Here is a 22,460-nt window from a genome sequence, read left to right as displayed (position 1 = left end):
CACAGACAACAGCGGGACGAAGCAAAATAGCTCCAGTGTTGCAGTTGAATATACGAGTCTTGGCTGAAATTGACGCCGGCGGGAAGATGGTAACCTGGGAAGTCACCTGAAGCAATGACAGTGTTGTCATATACGCATGTGTGCAGGAAACACGTGTCCATTTTGATGATGCCTCAGTCCCCCTCTTTTTTCTTTGCGTGTTTGATACAGAAAATTATTCGTTTTTATGGGTAACTACAAAAAAAAATGCTGCACATTGACTTTTTTTTTTTTTTTTTTTTTAAGTAAACTTGATAATAGATGAAATCAGGCAATACACGTATACGAACATCATTCTGAAACACTTCCGTGCCACACCTACATTCAAAAGGATATCGTTGAAGTTACATGAGTTTTTTTTTTAAGTGTTTTATTTTATTTATTTATCTATTTATTATTTTTTATTTATTTTTTTTATGGTTTTATCAACAGATTACCAAGACTTCTACATTATTAACAGGTGTGTGTGTGTGTGTGTGTGTGTGTGAGCTGTCACTCCCTTCATTTGCCCCCTCGTCTCCCTTAAGAACTATAATCCTCGCACACTACCCACACACACACACACACACACACACACACTCTATGTATTTTTTTTTTTTTTCGTGAATATTCTCATAGTGTGAAGAAGTAAGAAGGAAAAGGAAGGGAGAGGAGGAAGAGGAGGTAGTAGAGGAGTAGGATAGAGAAGGGGAGAAGAAGGAGGAGGAGGCGGAAGGGAAGAGGAAGGGAGAGGAATAAGAGGAGTAGAAAAAAGAACGCACAGACTCCATGACTTTGTAGCTCGAAATCACTACAAAATGATAAATAAATAACAATCAAATAAAAAAAATCAATAAATTAAAGTTAACTGCTTACTTGTATTGTACTGCATTGAGTGTCAGTGTGTATGTCAGCATGCGTGTGTGTACAAAACGTTTCAAATGCCACATGAATATTGTCACATAATTCTTCCATATAAACTTCACGAAAAAAAAAAAAAAACTCATATGCCCATATTTAAAAACACTTAGAGACAATTATTCAGGTTCTCAAGGGTGTTTTTCCAGCGAATAATGTGAAAATCTTATTAATCTGTCACTAGAACTATAAAACCCTCTTTAAAAACCCGTGCAACCATCAAATAGAGCCTTTTGAAAACAGTGGAGGTGGGGCGCGGAAGTGGTTCAGAATATGGCAAGCTAAACACGTGTATTACAGGAACGCCGGGCCTGTGTGTGTTTTACCATGCAATGAGGGACTTAACAGCGTCTCTTTGACTGACTGCTGCCTATCACTGTCTTTAAGGAGTGACTCTATCTTATTTATCCTGCAGAAGTGATGGAGCCGCAGGGATTACAGAGGGATGCACGCCACACGCCAGTCACAAGACAGCCTCAAGACCTGCATTTTTTTTTTTACGTCTTTGTCTTGTTTTTGCTGCTTTTAAAGAGTCTAGTGAACGTTGTAAGGGTTTTCATGGTGCTGGTGTTATTTTATGAAGTTCTAGCGATAATTTTTTTTTTTTTTAATGATTTTCAAGGATGTTTTTGTGATGTTAGTTTTCCAAGGGGTGTTTTTCATGATGCTAGTGATAGTTTAATAGGTTTTATTGAAAATTCTCTAGGTTTTCAGGGTTGTATATTCTGATTACAGTGATAAATAAACAAAGATTCCGCATCACCAGTAGGAAAATAATAAATAAATAAAATACCCGACGTAGACTTAAATAAACAGGTCTTGAATGTGTTAATAAACCTGAAAGTGTGAGAGAGAAAGAGTGGTTGTCTTTCAAGGATATCTACATGAAGGTTATATAATTACTCTCTCTCTCTCTCTCTCTCTCTCTCTCTCTCTCTCTCTCTCTCTCGGAGGGTAGGTATTGGACAGCCAGTGAGAGGGATTGAGAGTTTGACTGTGTATTTTGTATTATTCCTGTTTTATCTTATTTCATTACTACTGTGTCCTTTGAATTTAGAGCAGTGACTGTGTCGGGAGGGTTGGTACTAGTGTTAGAAAGAGGGAGTGATGGGTGACTCACTGGAAAGGGTTTGTTATATGTTTTCTTTTTTTTTTTTTTTATTTGTTTTTTTCTATATCCGTATTATTTTTTCAAACTATTTCATTATTTTTTTCTTGAGATCTTTTACCTGTCAAAATGTTATTAAAAATCTTGATCTTGTCTTAATTTTAACATAGTTCCTAGAAATTACTTGGCGTATAAGGCCTTTATGATTATAACTTCTATAGATCATGGAAACAAAAGAAAAAGGGAACTAAAAGATGCTGTCTGATCCCCCCCCCCCCCACACTTGGCGAACCATGTTATCTCCTTTATTACCACAATCATTCTTAGTTCTTAGGGAGCGAATGAGTCATATCTGTCTCGATCGTGGAGAGATAAAAGAAAGATGAGGCAAGCGATTCCGACTGCGTTAGGAAGTAAGCGGAATGAAAGAGTAAGAAAGCAAGAAGAGAATAGATGATTCTGGGACTTGGGTGGGAGAGACGAATGAAGGGATGACAGAGGCAGTGAAGGCGTTCCTGGAGAGAATAAGTCGTGTTATAAATGTGAACTAGTTGTGTGATATATACTATTTATTTTCTGTTTGCCGTTTTATTCCCCTACAGGGGTTGCCAATACCTAGAGAATACCAAGATCAAGCTCAAATCTTAGTCTGGGTCTGGATGGGAAATCTTGGTCTCGGTCTGGGCTAAGGTTTGGCTCGGCAGGGTTGGCAGGCGTGGTGTGTGTAATGGCTGGGTGGCGGGTGACGTGAGGCTGGCTGTGCGAGTGTCAGTACCTCACCATGGGTCACCACGTCGCCCCGGGGATCACCAGCCCCGTGAAAATGGTGGCTAACATCTTCGTGTCCTTTATAGGCGCGGGAATGTTAGGTCTGCCCTTCGCTTACAAAGAGGTGGGTGTGTTTATGTGTGTGTGTGAGTGTGTTGCGTGTGTTATTACAGGTGTTTGTGGTGTTGATGCTGGTGTTCTGCGTGACATTTACTGAGTATGGTTCACTAATGGCTTCATTCTGGTCATAGGTAGTTTGTAATTGCGTGTATGTTGCTTGATATCACCAGAACACACAGCTTGATCTGTTTGTGTCCTCAACTACGTCTCTCGCCTTCCTTCCATTTATGACTAAATCTTATCTGTCTACCTTTTTCCTTGCCTTTTTTTTTTTCTTCTTTTTAGTTTATACATTGTTATCAACTTTCTTTCTCGTCTCCTGTAGTGTTGCTAATCTTATTTTTCTCTTTCTCTCATGATATCCTTCAAATCTGGACTGCTTGGTATTTTTTTTCAACTTCCTTATATTTTTCTTCCTGTGTGTGTGTATGTGTGTGTGTCTCCTCAGGTTGTACCGCAGGTGTTGCCTCTGGCTTGTACCTGTGTATACCTTAGTTGTATACATCTCTTAAGTCATTAGTATGGCCACAAATAGATTACCAAAATGCTTGAGAGGGACAGGTGTGCTGGCATCACTTGTGGCCATATTGCAAGTGCTCACCTGGACTGTCTTGATTAATGCGTATGTCTCACAGCTCTTGTATACTATTAATGTATTCATTCTGCTTGTATTTGAGGAGTATTGAAATAACTTTAATCTTTTCATCCTGCTTGTGTTTGTGTCAGGGTATTCTGCGGTCAATCTTGCCACTGCTCTTTGGGGACTTTGTGGGAAAGTGATGTCAGGGTGTGGGAAGCCAAATTTAGGAACCGTCAAAAGTTTAAGGAGAAAAATGCCATTCAGAAAAATCCTAGTATGCAGCCTATTTTCTTTTTATCCTTCTCTATCACCAGCAAGCTAAGGAACCCGGTGAGAGAAGCCATTTTAGGACAAATCTGGGACATTCATGGAAAGTCTAAGAATGAGACACAGTAATTTGAAAACTTCTCACACTTGAAATACTTAAAGCAACCTCACAACCTTCCCTCTCCAGCTCCTCTTATATCCAACCTAATCACAGATGCAATACAAGTCATATATTACACTCACACACCTGTGCTTCTTCTGCTCAGATGTCCTGTCACTTCTACATGCTCTCACACTTCAGGGACTCAAAGGAACCATATTTAACCTTCACCCAGCAGCATTCTCGCATCTCAGAGGTAACCACAGATGCAATACATGTCATATACTACACTCACACACCTGTGCTCCTCCCGCTCAGGTGTCCCGTCACTTCACACTCCAAGGATTTAAAGCAACCACATTTACCCCTCACCCAGCAGCATTCTCTCATCTCCGAGCTAACCACAGATGCAATACATGTCATATACTACACTCACACACCTTTACTTCTTCATCTCAGGTGTCCCATCACTCCTCCTCACTCATAGCAATCGTATTTAAACCTTCACTCCTCAGCTCTTCTCTTAATTACAGATGCAGCATATCATAACAGCAAATTAAAAGCCCCCTGACTAGTAATGTTCGTACTTAATGATGGAATGACGTGTAATTATCTCCCATTTGCTTGGAAATTGTACAGAAATCAACCTGAAAATTAACTTGAGTGTGAGTGTGAGAAATGATTACGTCCATCAATTTTGGTTAATTTGCATCCCATATCAATTGCATGTGTGTGTGAAAAACAGCAATTACTTTTGGCAATTTGGGTTAATTTCCATCACGTATATTTGACCTCCCATACTGTTTAATTACAACTCACAGGGGTACAGTGGCTATTATGGGCTCGGTAATGGCTGGTTGATGGGATAAATTTAGCTGTAGGATGTGAATTATATAGTGGAAGGGACAAGGTTGGTGTTGGTGTGTGCATGTGGGGGGAGATGGTTATAATTACCATATCTTCTGTTTGTCATTTTTTTTATCTCTTAGTGGTGGAGGTGAGTCAACAGTTTACTCACAGACTTCTTAAACGTTTCACTGCAATAAACTACAAGTAACGCCAAAAATTTATACAAAATCTTTATGAGCAAAATATAGAAAGCATAAAATATCCCTTGCTTTTATTTCTGTGCTCATTAAACTGACATTCTAACAGTAAATCTTAAGACAGAAAATCTTATCACTTAGTTTCCTAGATTCTTTGTACTTTTAACTAAACATTCAAAGACCTGATGTAGAAAACTTTATAATATTTCTGAGTTTCCGTGACTTGCCTAACCTATATTTTGAGAGTTGAGTGCTGCGGTTTGATAAATTTATGCCTACTTTTAAGTCTTTTATGTCAGATTGCGCTCTCTCTCTCTCTCTCTCTCTCTCTCTCTCTCTCTCTCTCTCTCTCTCTCTCTCTCTCTCTCTCTCTCTCTCTCTCTCTCTCTCTCTCTCTCTCTCTCTCTCTCTCCCCCCCTTTCTAGCTCACACTCCCACACCTGTGCAATCCTTCTCAATAAACTTGACACAGATGTGGTATACATCTGGCCTGGCAAGTGTTACCTCACTAAACTAAGTTGTAAATTTCACAGCTGACCACCTTGGGGCCTCACCTGTGCAGAAGTAGTGGGATTGGAGACAGGGGATTGAATGAAGAGTCCATGAAAGAGAGAGAGAGAGAGAGAGAGAGAGAGAGAGAGAGAAAGTAGTGTGAATTAAGGGGAGTGGAATGCCAGAAAAAATATTGGGTTTTCGGAATAAGGCTGAGTGTGTGTGTGTGTGTGTGTGTGTGTGTGTGTGTGTGTGTGTGTGTGTGTGTGTGTGTGTGTGTGTGTGTGTGTGTGTGAATTTAGGGTGTAAGGTTTAATGGGGAAAAGAGAGTTGTTTTCAGGGTTGTCAGAAATTAGGTCACATTAGGTTTGGTTAAGTTAGGGGTAAGTCAAGCTATGTTTAGATTGGGTTAGGTTAAAGAACACAGAAAAAGATGAATAACAGTGAACAAGGATGACAACTAACAGCCTCGGATAGTGTAACATGGCAGGACTTTTGGGAATAATTACTGTTAGAATTATCATTAAGGTTTGGTGGGACAGGATGTAAAGTTTAGGGGTAGATAAGATAAGGCGGGGTTGGGGGCTGTATTCTGAACCACTTACTTGTATTTCCACTTTCAAAAGGCTCTAGTTGAAGTTACACAGGTTTCCAAGGGTGGTGTAATGTTTCTTGTGGCAGATTAATAAGGTTTCTGGATTATTAACAGGAGAAACACTCTTGAGGACCTGGCTAATTGTCTCTGTGGCCTTTGGAAATAGTCATGGTGAGAGAGAGAGAGAGAGAGAGAGAGAGAGTGAGAGTGTTTCTGAGTATGGGCAAAAGATGTGAGGTTCTGTCTCATTTCTACTACTAGTACTACTACTACTACTATTACTTTGGTTTTTATTCCTTCTTAAATATTTCCCTTCATATCCTCTCCTCTTCTCTCCTCCTCCTCCTCCTCCTCTTCTTCTTCCTCTTCCTCTTCACCCTTGAATGCTTGCTACCTAAATACTTCTCCAATATGTTTTCCATTTTTATCTCCTCCTCCTCCTTCTCCTCCTCCTCCTCCTCCTCCTCCTCCTCCTCCTCCTCCTCCTCCTCCTCCTCCTCCTCCTCCTCCTCCTCCTCCTCCTCCTCCTCCTCCTCCTCCTCCTTTCTACTGTGTCATCTTACATACTTTTCAACTTAACCTCCATTTTTTCCCTCCTCCTCCTCCTCCTCCTCCTCCTCCTCCTCCTCCTCCTCCTCCTCCTCCTCCTCCTCCTCCTCCTCCTCCTCCTCTTCTTCAAGTGGTCCCTTCAATATTTTCTCAAGTTCTCCTCTTCTTTTCTCGTTTTCCTCCTTCATCTTCCAACTCTGCCTTCTTAAACTTGACTACTTTTCCAATATATTCTCTCTCTTTTCCCCTCCTCCTCCTCTTCTTTCTTCTTCTTCTTCTTGTGTCTCTCCCTTTAATAGCATAGAATAGTTACCCAAGCCATCTAGTAAGGACCTTAAGTTCTGTTGCTGTTTAGACCTCCTCCTCCTCCTTCTCCCCCTCCTTCTCCTCCTCCTCCTGTCTTACATAATGTGGCTTAATGACGTTCTTCTTTGGGGATTTCCTTGGTGATTCTCTCAGCAACGGATGTCTGACTTTTTCTTTGTTTTCACAACTTCCTTATGGTGTGTGTGTGTGTGTGTGTGTAAGAGAGTGTTTGTGCTTTTCTTTCTTGTTGTTGTTTTTTTATTTCTTTGTTGTTTATTGTATGTACATGTTTATTTATTTTTTATGTAGTATTTTATTATTTTGTTTATTTTTCCTTGTTTATTTTACTTATACAATGTTATTTACTACTTTTGCTTTATTTATTTTTTATTAATTTTTACATATCCTTCAGTCTACATTTATTTATCTTAATCTGTTCACTTTTCAGTATGTATAATTATTCATCCCTTCTCGTATTTTGTATTTCCAAGCTCTTTCCAATTAATCTTTTTCATTTTTGCATCCTGTTTTGTAGTATCTTGTTTCGTTCCCTTCCTGTGTGTTTTCGTTTCTCATCCTCTGCTTGTCTTTTGTCTGTCTTTTTGTGTTTATTTAATCTGTGTCTGTCTTTTTCTTTGTTCATGTGTCTGTCTCTAACCTTCTCTATCTATCTATCTGTCTGTCTGTCTGTTTGTCTGTCTATCTGTTTATCTCTGTCTCTGTCTGTTCCTCTGTTTTCTCTCTGTACGTATGTCTCTCATGTATCATTCCATCTCTCTCTCTCTCTCTCTCTCTCTCTCTCTCTCTCTCTCTCTCTCTCTCTCTCTCTCTCTCTCTCTCTCTCTCTCTCTCTCTCTCTCTCTCTCTCTCTCTCTCTCTCTCTCATCTTTTTATTCTACCTCACCCTTTTTCTATCCATCTATATCTCAGTGTGTTTTTTTTTTCTCTTCTTTTATTCCACATAATTCTTTGTCTCTCCCTTTCTGTCCATGTTTGTCTCTTATCTGTCATTCACCTTATCCTTTCTTAATCACCTCTCTCTATCTCATATATTTTTACCTTCTCTATACATTAATTCACCTCTGTTTGTGTCTATCCTTCTCTCTCTCTCTCTCTCTCTCTCTCTCTCTCTCTCTCTCTCTCTCTCTCTCTCTCTCTCTCTCTCTCTCTCTCTCTCTCTCTCTCATCCTTCATTTCACCATCCTCACCCTTCCTACACTATCTTTTATCTCCCTTACACTATATTACAACCTCCTACAAACTTTACAGCACCTTATATCTTCCCTAGAGGCCCCACAAGATCTTCAGTCTTGCCTATGCTATCTGACACCCTCTCACAGCCCTCATGCAGCCCCTCATGCCCTGTCCTCCCACAGTCTGGCATCATGGAGGGGGCGATCATCATGGCGCTGGTGGGGTACCTCAGTGTCTCGGCAATGCTCATGCTGGTGGACTGCAAGTATGCCATCCTCTCCTCTGGCGGCAGGGCTGGTGGCCGGTCTATTATTATGGAAACTAAGGTAGGTGGTGGTAGAATAGGTGTTTTTCATTTTATTTATCTTTTTTTTTTTTTTTTAATCAGAGATACTTCAATTTTTTTTTCCCTTGCTAGAGTAATGAATGTCTTGCTGCTATTCTTATTTTCCCATGCTAGAATAAAGTCTCACTCCTATTCTTCTTTTTCCTCAGTTGTAAGATCTCTTGTAAGCTAATGATCTTTTTCCCGATTGCTAGAATGACCCATCTGTCACTTCAATGCTACTTCCCACAGTCTTGTCCTTTAATCTCCCAATAATCTTCCTTACTATACTGGAATAACACATTTCTCGCATATATATCTTTCCACTGCCTTCTCTAACGTAATAATCTTCTTTATGCTTCAATAACCCATCTCACACATCTACACTTCCTCCCTCAGTCTTGCCTCAGCACACTCTCGGCTACTCTCAGCTGAGGAACAGTGAACGAAAATGAAAGTGTTTTGTTGGGTTACCCAGACAAAAACAGATATGACTGGCTGTGAAGTATGTATGGTACATATGTGCAAGTGGAAGGCAAGTGTGTGTTGAAGGAAGGAGAGATAAGGAAGTGTTGAGCAATGGTACAGAAAGGAGGGTGATGAGAGGGAGGGAAGGGCACACTGGTAAGAAGTGGATTTAGATACAGACAACCACAGGAATGTAGGTTAAATTGTGTATTATATAACTAGAGTAATTATTTAAAACATTTATTCATAGTAGCAGTTGTATATTTCTGGTTAAACAAAGAAGACATAACTGTAACTGGCCTATATAAAACACACACACACACACACACACACACACACACACACACACAGGTTATTGATAAAAAGAGAACTAAAAATGATGTATCAGCAAAATACGTAATACAAAATAGTTAATACATAATACATAGGTAATAAAATACATAATATAAGATAGCTAAATACAAAATAATGTATAATATCCTCTGATGAAATAAACAAGATAACAAAATTTCAAATGGAGTAATTATTGATATTAGGGAGCTTCTTTATACTATAATCACATAATTCACACACACACACACACACACACACACACACACACACACACACACACACACACACACACACACACACACACAGCAAGCTCATTTCACTCATTCGTACAAAATCACAAACAAAATCCCAAACTCCAACACATGTCAGTTCACACACACTTTCACAAGAGAAGGCAAAAATGTTGTTTACAGAGAACGTGAGTAAGAATGAAAGCTAACAGAATCTTGCTTATCACACCTGTTATCTTATCTTGGGTGATGCAGTACTGTAGGAATTGAATTGCTCACTATCATCATCATCTTCATCATCATTTCCCTTGCCTTTCTCAATGATTATAACACACAGTTCCTTAAAAACTCCTATGATACATTTCACTCAGCAGTCATCTCTTAGATACTGAATAACCTGTGTGTGTAATCCTTTATCTTTCCTGTGGGTTATGGTGAAGATTTTGTGTAGTTAGTGTTATAAGGTTATGTATTGAAGTGTGAGGGTTCGGATCTTTGCAGCGAGGCTTCAGTTTGTGATGGTCTCAACTCAGCATTTGATGGTCATGATGCTGTCAGTGTTTATCCATGATTAGTCTTTCCTGACTATATATTTGTCTTTTTATTATCATTTTTTTAACCGTTGCTGACTCATTTCATTATTTTTATTTACTCTGTATCTTTCAGTGTTTATTTACAGGTGCAGTATATATATTTATCTGTTTATTATTATTATTTTTTATTTCTTACTGACTTTTTCATTATTTTTTATTCACTCTACGTCTTCCAGTGTTTATTTACAGGTACAGTAGTTACGCTTTTATGCCCTAAATTATGATTTAACACCACTGTAGCATTAGCACAGGTGATATCTGCAGGTGCTCACTTAGGCTAATTCTGACATACGGCGAAAATCTATGTACTACATGGCATAAGAACGAAACTTTCATAGCTCAAGGACCCTCTGTATTTTCCTTGATGGGGTGGACAGCTTATGCCAGACTATGCCTGTGACACACTCCTCTGTTCATCCTTGTCATGTCCCATACACCCCATTCTTCTTTCTCTCACCCCTATTCTGTCCACATCTGTAATGCAAGAGTTAACCAGTATTCCCAGTCATTCATTTACTCTGGTCAACTCTGGAACTCCCTTCCTGTTTCTGTATTTCCACCTTCCTATGACTTGAACTCCTTCAAGAGGGAGGTTTCAATTTTTGACCACTTCGGACCCTATTCGAGACCTGCATCTTGGGGGGCTCTTTTTTTTTTTTTTATTAGATATTTGTTGCCCATGGCTGGCATCTCTCCTACATAGAAAAAAAAAAATCTCCAGTGTTCTTCAGTCTCCCCCCACACCTGAGCCCCCAGCAGGTGTTCCATTTGAGCTACATGAATGCTGTAATATCTCATGGTTTACAGAAAGTCTTGTATCCACTTATATAAATTAACTAGAGGTATTGATCAGCTTTTGAAGGGAGATGATGGTAATGATGCATTTAAATGATGAAGATAGAGTAAGGTACACACACACACACACACACACACACACACACACACACACACACACACACACACACACACACACACACACCACACACACACACACACACACACATTTACATTTCTCCACCCAAACACACATACACTTTTTTTTTTTTCATGTTAGAGGGAAACAAAAATTATGAACAAAAAAGGGGCCACTTAATGCTACTTCCCATACAGACTCCTCCTCCTCCTCCTCCTCCATCCTAACCCACACCCCACCTGACCCTATCATCTGCCCCCACAGGTCCCCCTCATCCCACCCGACTCCACAGACGATGAGGATGATGACGAGAGGCACCCTCCCATCCCCTCCACAGACCTCACCTATGGGGACGTGGGGTTGTACGCGCTGGGGCCGGGCGGCAAGAGGCTGGTGGATATTGCCATTGTTGTGTCGCAGCTTGGTGAGTGTGTGTGTGTGTAGTGGTGGTGGTGGTGATGTTTTCTTTGTCCTTTCCCTTGTTTTATCTTTTTCTTTTCTTGCTTTTTCTTCTTTATCTTGTTTTTCTTTTTTCTCATTCCGCTTCTTCCTCTTTTTTCTTTTCTTTTGTTGTTGTTGTTGTTGTTGTTGTTGTTGTTGTTGTTCTTCTTCTTCTTCTTCTTCTTCTTCTTCTTCTTCTTCTTCTTCTTCTTCTTCTTCTTCTTCTTCTTCTTCTTCTTCTTCTTCTTCTTCTTCTTCTTCTTCTTCTTCTTCTTCTTCTTCTTCTTCTTTGTACTATTACTACTACTACTACTACTACTACTACTACTACTACAACTTGTTATTTGCTAGTACTACAAATCATACTGTTACTACAATTACTTACTATAAGTTATAAATTTTCTACAACCACCACCACCACCACCATCACCACTACTCCCTCCCCCTTCCCCTCCTCCCAGGGTTCTGCTGTGGTTACTTGATCTACCTGTGCAAGAACCTCAATACATACGTGTCAGGTGTGTCGCAGCAGCTGTGGCTCCTGTTCCTGCTGCCTCCCCTCTACTTTCTCACCCTGCTGCGCCACCTCAACAAGCTGGCCATCTTCAGGTACGATTACATACAATTACATACTTTACGGGAACTGCCACGTGTAGGCCTTGCAGCTTCCCTTATTTTCTTGTGTAATTTTCAGGTATGATTATATGCAATTACATACTGGTTATCTTCAGGTTTGATTACATTTGATTACATACTGGCCACTTCAGGTATGATTATTTATGATTATATACTGTGTGTCTTCAGGTGCAGTTACATATGATTACATACTGTCCATCTTAAGGTACAATTACATACTGGCCATCTTCAGATAGTTTTTTTTTTTTTTTTCATCTTATTTTTATTATTTATTTATTTATTTTCTGGTTCAGGGCAAAAAAAAGGAAATCAATAAGGCATATTGCACAATTACATAGACATAGAGAGGAGGAATTGGTGCTAGAATTACATAAGGGACAGTGTGAGATTACATAGGCATCAAAGAGAGGACGAACTGATGGGAAAATTATATTAGGAATGAATGCCAGGATTACAAAGAGATGGACACTCTCTCTCTCTCTCTCTCTCTCTCTCTCTCTCTCTCTCTCTCTCTCTCTCTCTCTCTCTCTCTCTCTCTCTCTCTCTCTCTCTCTCTCTCTCTCTCTCTCCTCTCTCTCTCTCTCTCTCTCTCTCTCTCTCCTCTCTCTCTCTCTCTCTCTCTCTCTCTCTCTCTCCTCTTACATGCGCACTCTCATGCACACTTGTGGGATGTAGAATTTCTCTCTCTCATGAATAATTATACTAATTAAGAAGTTTTAATGAAAGATTTAGAAATAAACTCACTTTTGGAAGGCTTCAAAATAAATAATATATATACCCTTTTTTTTTTTAAGATTGTGGTCTTTTTTGTGTTTTGCTTTTCCTGTCTATGTTATTAATCTGTTTTTTTATTTGTTTATTTATTTATTTATTTATTTATTTTTGTTCATATAAGATGTGTGGAGTTATGTTTTACTTGTATATACTTTATAAGCTTTTTTTTTCTTTACTTCCTGTTTTTGTGTTTTTCTTTTTTTCTTTCATTTTTTTTCTTTCTCTCTGTCTAAAGTACGAAGGATTTATCAGAAGTCTTTTGGCGCTCTATTTTTTTATTGTTTGTTTATCTCTTTCCATCTCTATTCTTCATTCACGGTGTACTTTCTCTCTTTCTCTCTCACTCACTCTCACTCTCATTTATCTCCTCTCTTCCTCTTGCTTTCACTTTATTTCCTTTCCTGACACCTCCCTCTCCCTCCCATCACTAACTGCCTTTCCTTTCCTTGACTCATTCACACTCACTCTCCCTTCCCTTCCACACCCCCTTTCCTTTTTCTTTTTGACTTTTCATTCCCTGACTCACTCTTCCTTTTCCTCATCTCTGCTAATCTTTTCTTTCCCTCTCTTCCTCTGTCCCTCTCACTCTCCCATCACTAACGCCCCTCTCCCACCCCACAGCTTGTTTGCGCAGTTCTCCAATGTTCTGGCCCTCACTGTGGTCTTTTGGTTCGACTTCTCCCACTCAGAGGAAGTGCCCTTCACCCCCAAGGAGTTCTCCATCAAGGGCTTCCCATTCTTCTTTGCTGTGGCCATCTACTGCTATGAGGTGTGTTTGTGTGTGTGTGTGTGTGTTTCACCTATGGTCATCTGGTCACTCAACTACTGTACACACACTCTGATGGTAAATTTCCTATACAGACAAGATTGATGATGTCAAATTCTCTCCTATACAGACAAGGTTAAATATATAAAAGCATATTTACTTCTGGACTGTACCAATATAAAACGTAGATGATTGTAGCCTTGACACGTATTCAGAAATGCTCTGCTCTCTCACCATGACTGTTTTCAAAGGCCACAGAGATGATGAGCTGGGTTCTCAAGAGTTTCTTCCATCAACAATGTATAAATGGTGTTAATCTGTCACTAGAATCATAAAAACATCCTTAAAAATGCTTTGCTCCCTCACCATAACTGTTGTCAAAGGCCTTAGAGGTGGTTAGCTAGGTTCTCAAGAGTGTTTCTTCTATTAGTAATGTAGAAAAGATGTTAATCTGTCACTAGAACCTTAAAAAACACATTTGAAAACCCATGTCGCTTCAACTAGAGTCTTTGGAAAGTAGTCGAGGTGCACTGCGGAAATGTTTCAGAATAGAGCCCTGATTAAGTAGTGACATGACCCTCTGAATAGTAACTTGACCCCTTGATATGACCCTCTGAATAGTGACATGATCCCTCAACGTAACCCTCTGAGTAGCGACTTGATCTTTGACGTGATCCTCTAAGTAATGATCTCACCCTCTGAGTAGTGACCTTACCCCTTGATGTGACCTTCTGATCCTCGGCAGGGCGCAGGAATGATTCTGTCGCTGGAGGAGTCGATGGCAGAACACATGAGGGACAAGTTTCGGTCCATCTTCGTGTGCACCATGGGCGGCCTCACCACTCTCTATATCTGCTTTGGGGTGTCGGGTTATGCCTCCTTCGGCCCACGTGAGTCTGCCTTTGTGTGCTTTTTATTTATTCATTTATTCATCACTCTTTAACCTAAATTAACCTAACTTAACCTAATCTAACGTAACCTAACCTGACCTAACCTAACCTAACTTAACCTGACCTAACCTAACCTAACTTAACCTGACCTAACCTAACCTAACCTAACCTAACTAACCTAACCTAACCTAACTTAACCTATCCTAACTTAACCTCATAGTCTTGTTTATGCTAAGTCTATATGTGTTTACTTTTCTTTATTCCCTGCCTTTCATTCTCTTCTATGCTTCTTACTGTTTCATTTACTTTGTTTACTTTTTATTCCTCATTTTCTGTTATTTCCTATATTCCTCACTATCTTATTTACTCTGAGTCAACCTTTCTTTACTTTTTTCTTTACTCTTAGCCTTCTATCTCCCACTTCCCCTCATCACAACCCCTCATCCCCCAGACACCATGGACATCATCACCCTCAACCTTCCCCACGGCCAAGGCTCCATCATCGACTTTGCTGCAGTGGTCAAGATTTGCCTGGGTGTGTCACTGTTCTTCACCTACCCTATGATGCTGTTCCCAGTCACCCACCTACTGGACAAGTCTCTCGGCTTCACGTCTGCACCTCACAGGGGGGTAAGGAAGGGGTAGGCGTTGGTAGGAAGCAGAGGGGAAGGAATAGAAAGTAAAATGGTCCAGTATTGATAAGGGATAGGAAAAGGAAGAGAGGAAGGGTAAGGGATGATGGGGAAAGGAAGAGAGTAGATGATTAGTGTAAGAAAGATGAGCAGTGGGAAAAGAAGAGAGAGAGAGAAGATGAAAGTTTAAGGAAGGGTAGGGGTTGACGGGAGGCAGGAGGGAAGGAATGGTAGAGAGAACAGTTGAAGATTGGTAGGTGGTAGGGAAAGGAAGAGAGTAGATGATTAGCATAAAAAAGATAAGCAGTGGGAAAAGAAGAGAGAGAAAGAAGGAAGATAAAAGTTTGGGGCTAAGATGAAGTCGTATACTAATCTTTCCACTACTTAGACATGTAATAACCAGTCTCGTCAGTGCCTCAACTTAACCATGTCAAATATTAAACTGGGCACACATCTAGTTAACCTCCCAGACACATACTAAGTATTCCATCACTGGTGCCCTACAGAACGTGGTGCGACTGGTGCTGGTGGCGATGACTGGGCTTGTGGTGAGTGCTGTGCCAAACTTTGCCGTGCTGATGAGTCTGATCGGTGCCACCTGCTGTACCCTGCTGGCCTTCATCCTGCCTGCTGCCTTCCACCTCTCCATCTTCAGGCAGTAAGTGAGCTGGGACTGACTGACTAACTGGCTGGGTTGGTGGACGATTGACTGACTGACTGATGAGCTGGTAGGCTGGTTGGCTGGGTGGGTGGGTGGGTGACTGACTGACTGACTGACTGACTGACTGACTGACTGACTGGTTGGCTGGGTTTGTGGTTCACTGCTTCACCAACTGACTGGCTGGATGGCTGACTGACTGATTGACTGACTGACTGGGCAATTAGTTCATTGACTCACTACCTGGTACACTGACTGAGTGGGATGGCATGACTGACTGACTGATGATGGCTGCCTGGCAACTTGATTGACTAATTTATTGGCTGGGTGATCAATGACTAAAATTGATAAAAGTGGATAATATTAATATTTGTGTTATTGTTATGATCTTAATGTCTGTATCATCCTTCTCACCTTTATAAACCTTTCATTTCTCTTTGATTAATACTCCCACTCCTTTTCCCATTCAATGATTTATGTGTAATGTACTTTTTACTCAGCCTACACCCTGTACTATGCCTTGTGTACTCTATATACAGCTAAAAGTACACCTCCCTGCTGCATTTCTCCATTTCCCACTGTCCCCACATCCTGCTAATGCCCCCCCCCCCATAACACCCTGGCAGACGGCTGACACGACGGCAGCGCTACTTTGACCTGCTGCTGATAACCCTGGGTGTGCTGGGCTCTGTGGTGGGCCTGTGGGACGCCTTCGACCGCATGAGCCAGGCACACGACCCCCTGCTGGCCGTGGATGAGTTCTCCTCCCACAAGAATGCCTCTGCCCATCACCAGACAGTCCCCCCACACCTTGCCGTGTCCCACACCACCACCCCCATCCTGGCTAATATCTCTGAGGCTGTCAAGAAATATGGGTTGGAGGGACAGTTGGGGCAGGGGCCCAGCAAGGCTGTGAGTGCTGGCCCCTATCCCACCACAGCACCATCCAGTGCGGTACCGCCATCTCTGGGTGCCAGGGCTGAGGTGCCAAGTGCTATTGGTTCACAGTCCATATCAGGGAAGGCAGTGCCAGTGGGAAAGCCCAGTGCCCTGGCCAGCGCTGCCCTGCCCGAGGCTGTTCCCTCCAGCGGTGACGTGCCTGGCAGTGCTTCACTCAGCAAGGTGGTGTCACGAACTGAGTCGCCACAGAGTGCTGTACTAAGTGGCACTGTGCCTGTCAGTGCATCATCCAGCAGCAGTGGATCCCAAGGTGTGCCGCCTGATGGCCCTGCATCCAGTGTGAACCACAGTGCTGGTGTGGCGGTGCCCAAGGTGATGGCAGCCTCCCCCCTCCCTCCTGTCACTGCCCGGGTGCCCCCAACCTGAGAGCTGCCCCCCCCTAGGCCATTACAGTGTACATAGGCTGTAATATATTGTTACATTTTTGGTGCAAGAATGGGACAGTTTTGTACAGCCTGGCATGGGGCAGCGGGGCGGGGCGGGCCCAGCACCCGTTGCAGGGATGAGGGTGTGGGCAGGGCAGGGCAGGGCAGGTTGGCCAGCAGGGTACCCAGGCATCCTATCAAGGCAGGAATGGGGGCAGAGGGAGGTGATGGGCAGGTGTGTGTGTGTGTGTGTGTGTGTGTGTGTGTGTGTGTGTGTGTGTGTTCATCAAAAACCTTATATGTCATAATATCCAAAGGTGCCACAATAACACACACACACACACACACACACACACACACACACACAGAGAGCAGAAGGTTATACAAACATAAATCTAATCAGACGTTGGATAAGTGGTGATGAAATGAACGTTGTAATGATGAGGGTGGGGATGACGCAGCTGTTGTATAATGGTGTCGTGAGGGAGGCTGGTAGTGGCATTGTCGTTGGTGGTGAGGTAGTGGTGGCAAGTGGTGATTGCTCCTCCTTGCAGATTCCTGGTGCTCTCTCTCCCCTCAGTCTTCCCAGATCATTATATAAAGGCAGTTCATTATACAGGACTGCCACATGTGCTATAGTGTACTCTGTAATGTGTATTTCTCATTCTGCTTCTTGTGGGAGTGGCAATATCTCAGACTGGTTCCTGACCCTCTATGCTGTTTTAGTTGCATCTTACAGTATACAGGCAATATACTGTACCTTATGCCCTGTACCTCAAGGCTGGTTGTCATCTGCCTCTTACGGTGTACAGGGGGTTATATACTGTACCTTATGCCCTGTACCTCAAGGCTGGTTGTCATCTGCCTCTTACAGTGTACAGGGGGTTATATACTGTACCTTATGCCCTGTACCTCAAGGCTGGTTGTCATCTGCCTCTTACGGTGTACAGGGGGTTTTATACTGTACCTTATGCCCTGTACCTCAAGGCTGGTTGTCATCTGCCTCTTACGGTGTACAGGGGGTTATATACTGTACCTTATGCCCTGTACCTCAAGGCTGGTTCTCTCATTACCCAAGCTAGCTGCACCACATCTATCTATACTCATAGTGAAATTTCCATGGGAGATTTGATTTATAAAAGGAACGTTTTAAAATTTACACAGAATGAGGCAGTGCATGCTGGTTTTTCTCAAGTGTTGCCTCAGTGTGTGGCTGACAATCCGTGAAATTCTGTTGAAAGTTCAGTTTGTGATTTTTGTGCAAAATTTTTAAAATTTTGCACTGAATGAGGCGGTTCACTTTGGTTCTGTTGTGTTGTGTGGTGTCTCTGTGTACGAGAGACAGCCAGCTGAGGATTAACACTCTCAATGACGACTGCTTCAACCCACAGAAGCCAGTTATATTCCCTGCAGCATTTCAAACTAAATAATCAATATCAGGCAACTACATATCTCCACATCGCCAGTCATGGATGTTTACAGAGGTCAGCATGCATCACTTGACACTGACACCAAACACACAACAGCACGACAGTTTTTGCTTAATTGGCTGTAGATGATCTTATCGAGTGAAAACAAAGCACAGGCACTGAAAAATATGAAACTCCATTTTGAAACTGTACCTTAAACTTGCTGTAAATAATTGGTTCATACTCAGATGCCACAGGAATAAGAGACAATGTAAAAGTGGTTCATTAGTCCTTTTTTGTGTCAGGGAGACAGGCTTGGGTATAAAAGTAAATAAATAAGTAAAATAGATAAAAGATTAGAAGAAAACCTGTTCACGTTGCTGTTCTGGAGAAGAAACAGGAGGAAGAGAACAAGAATAACCAAGAGACATGGCCATATATGAAGTCTTACTTAATTTAACCCATGGAATTCACTGTACTTTGCGACATCACTGCTCGGGGCAACTGTACCCTCTCCTCATCAATGCTTGGGGTGTTAGCAAGCCAGTCGCTGCAGCTGCTTTGGAAAGAGAAGATAAAAATTTGTTTCTCTATATTAGAGAGAGAGCGAGAGAAAGCAAATACAGCTGGTTGTGGTTGTGGTGTATTGTAAGGTATTTCTACAGCTATATAGTAGGAGTTTATACTATACATGTATATATATTTTTAATGGGGTATATAAGGGCTGGTTCATGTTAAGTCTTTGAAGCTTTTTTTGGGGAAACAGATCGATTACAGTATTTTTTTATTCGGATTATTTTGTGGCGTGTCTGTGTTTGCATTGAAGAGTTTTACTATTGATTCCCCAACAGCTGGCTCTGGTCCCTTGGTGCTAGCGGAACACACACACACACACACACACACACACACACACACACACACACACACACACACACACACACACACACACACACACACACACACACACACACACACACACACACACGTTCTTCCCAACATTCCTTCTCACATTTCCAAAAGAGTAGAAAGTTTTTACATTTCCTCAGCTCTTCAGACTCTTCTACCAAGGTTACAAAGCAAAATGATAATAATAATAGTAATAATAGTAATAATACTGATAATAATGCAAATCACATTCCTCTCCAAAAAAAAAGAATTGGTATTGGTCATAATTCTTAAGCTCAATTTTGCCATTTCATTACACTAACATCTAATACTACTAATAATAAAAGTAATAATCTCTATACAGTTTTAATCATATGTACAGTAATGATTTTCTTCCTCGGTTTGTTCGATGTACGCATGTTTTTACTTTCCCTCCACCTCCCCTTGCAGCATTTTGGATGGTTCAAAACAGGTACATCACATTCCACCCTGTTTCTGTTTTGCCACTTGTCAGCTTCTCTGGTGCTAACATTTATGCACGCTCTGCTGGGGCTTGTACTCTGAGACACTTTGCTCTCTCATAACGACTGTGTTCAAAGGCCACTGATAGTTAGCCTTTTTCTCATGGGGGTTTCTTTCCACTGATGACACAATATTTAATCTCTCATTATAATCTTGAAAACCATGAAAACTTCCACTAAACTTTGTAAAACTACTGCTAGAATTATAAAAAAATGTAATAACTTCCACTAGATTCTCCTGAGAATATCAATAACTTCTCCAAGAGACTCTTAAACTTTTACTGAAATCAAGAAAACACCCTTAAAACCTCAATAACTTCCACTACTCCCTGTAAAGCAACCCCCAGCATCATGAAAACTCCAGTAACTTCCACTACACCATCTTAACATATCACCGGCATCTTGAAAACCTAAAATAACTTCCACTAGACTCTCTCAACATATCACCAGCATCATGAAAGCACTGGAGGCTGTTGAAGGCAGTCGAGATGGGACACCAAAGCGTTTGTGAATACTGCCCTTGATCTTTCCTCGCCTCATGTTCTTGTTGTTCAGGTTAGAGAAAGCTTTATCAGGTAGAGAGTTTTCCAGTGTTCCAGGCCATTGTTGAGTGCTGCTGAGAGAGAGAGAGAAAGAGAAAGAAAGAGAAAGAATGTTGTTCCTCTACTAAGGTTTGGTGGTGTTACATATGGTGATCATAGCCGTAGTGATGCTATTTATAATATCAATAGTATATATATATTTTTATTAATTCTATATGGGTATATTTTGCTCGGAAGATGAAGCTCTAAATGCAATACTGATAATTTACCGTGTGACTGGCGTGTGTGTGTGTGTGTGTGTGTGAGTGTGACTGTTCAGCTCTCTTATCTAATTTAGCACTACTTTATCATTCATTCAAAAGTAATAGTGAATATTTTTGGTGAATTTTGTTATTTTGTTAAGTTCTGAGTAGTGGTGATGGATAAACAAATATTTTCTTTCCTCAAAATTTTTGTCTCCCAAAGTTGATAAAAAATAATCAAGCTTTTTTTTTTATTTACTTGTGCAAATTTTAGTGGTTGTGCTTAATTTAGTTTACCTCAATTTTTGTATAATTTTTTATGCTCATTTTATCTTTCAATCATTTTCATTTTCAAGTACAAGTGCAATTTTTGTTGTTATTCAGTTTAATCTTGAACATCTATTTATTCAGCATTATTCACTGGCCATGTGCAATCTCTTGAGTCCCTTTCTTGTATACATATCTATCAAGTGCAATGTATTTCTTCTACATCTCTGATTCAGTTTGAGGTGTCCCCATTTCATGTCCGGTTATGATAATTTTGGTGCAGTCGTATCCACCGTTATGGTTTTTCTCGCAGGCAACTTTCTATTATTACCAAGATACAAATTCACCTTCATTCTTCTCTGTGGACCATTGCATGTTTCCCAGGCAAGCAGTGTGCTCATGAATTTTAATTTACAGTATTCTAATAGTTTTTTTTATTCTTAGTTTTAGTATTTATCAATATATTACACATTTCTTCCTATTTTACATTTGGAGTAATTCCTATTTTTGTATCATACTTTATATTTCAGTACATGTATTACAGTACATCAGAACCTTTTAATGATCTAATACAGCTTTCTTATTCTTATATTTTATTTCATTCCAGATATTACAGTACATATTTACTTGCGATTTTTCCTCTTTTCTTCCTTTATTTTTAAACATCAGCCCAATTCGTTGTGAATTAAATATATGACAATATTTTTAACTGCTACTTATCAGAGGCAGCCTAGTAAGCATTAGTCTGGGCAAGATTTAACAAACGCTTATGATGACTTCCGTGTGAAAGAATGAGAGAGAGAGAGAGAGAGAGAGAGAGAGAGAGAGAGAGAGAGAGAGAGAGAGAGAGAGGGAAGCTGTACTGTGTCCTGTTCCCATGTTAATAAATATAATGTATTTTGGACAAACTGTTGAAGTATGTTTGTTTTCATTCCTATACTTTTAGAGAAAGCTGGTGGAGTGATGACTGCTGTTGTTAAGTGTTGTTTATCATCATTATCATTTCCCTCAACTTCCTATTTTCCTAACTGGGCTGGGGAGCTTGTCAGTCTCTCCCAGTGTTTGCAATGGTAGATAATCATTTCTCGGATGTTTATCCTTGTCATGTCCTCCACACACCATCTCTAGGTCCTTGGCTTTCCCTCTGGTCTCCATGTAATTACTTCCTCCCCCAACACTTCTGAGTATGTGGCACTTCCAGACATGTCCATAATACTTCACTCCTATTATGTCTTTCTCCACACATCATCTCCTTTGCCTTTCCCTCTGGTCTCTGTTCAGTTACCTCTTATTCCTACACTTATCTGGCCCTCCTCCCTCTTTCTGATAGGTTTATACCATTTCACTCCGCTCATGTCTTTCTCCACACACTGTCTTCAGATCTCGTCTTTCCACTGGTCTCTACTATCCCCCAACTCACTCCCTTCCAAGTATATATTTCTTCATTACACTCCATCTGGTATTACTGCTTTTATAAAATTATGATCTTATGAATAACTACCAGAAAGTAGATCAAATAAGGAAATATTTAAGATGTTTCAAGGATTCA

At 40.8% G+C, this 22,460-nt stretch overlaps 1 protein-coding gene across 1 annotated transcript; it reads left to right on the top strand.

Moving 5' to 3' along the window:
• Positions 1-2,746: 2,746 nt before the first annotated feature.
• LOC135092688 (uncharacterized) lies at positions 2,747-21,822 on the top strand. Its single transcript, XM_063991311.1, has 9 exons — positions 2,747-2,936; positions 8,244-8,387; positions 11,188-11,347; positions 11,826-11,973; positions 13,396-13,543; positions 14,286-14,430; positions 14,882-15,060; positions 15,569-15,720; positions 16,347-21,822. Exons 1-9 carry the CDS (start codon positions 2,826-2,828, stop codon positions 17,044-17,046), a joined length of 1,887 nt encoding a protein of 628 aa, XP_063847381.1. The 5' UTR covers positions 2,747-2,825; the 3' UTR covers positions 17,047-21,822.
• The last annotated feature ends 638 nt before the right edge of the window (positions 21,823-22,460 follow it).

This window comes from Scylla paramamosain, chromosome 40 (assembly GCF_035594125.1).
Source record: "Scylla paramamosain isolate STU-SP2022 chromosome 40, ASM3559412v1, whole genome shotgun sequence".
Classification (NCBI taxonomy): Eukaryota; Metazoa; Arthropoda; class Malacostraca; order Decapoda; family Portunidae; genus Scylla; species Scylla paramamosain.
The sequence above is the reverse complement of the archived record's forward strand: the minus strand, read 5'-3'. Positions and strand labels throughout refer to the sequence as shown.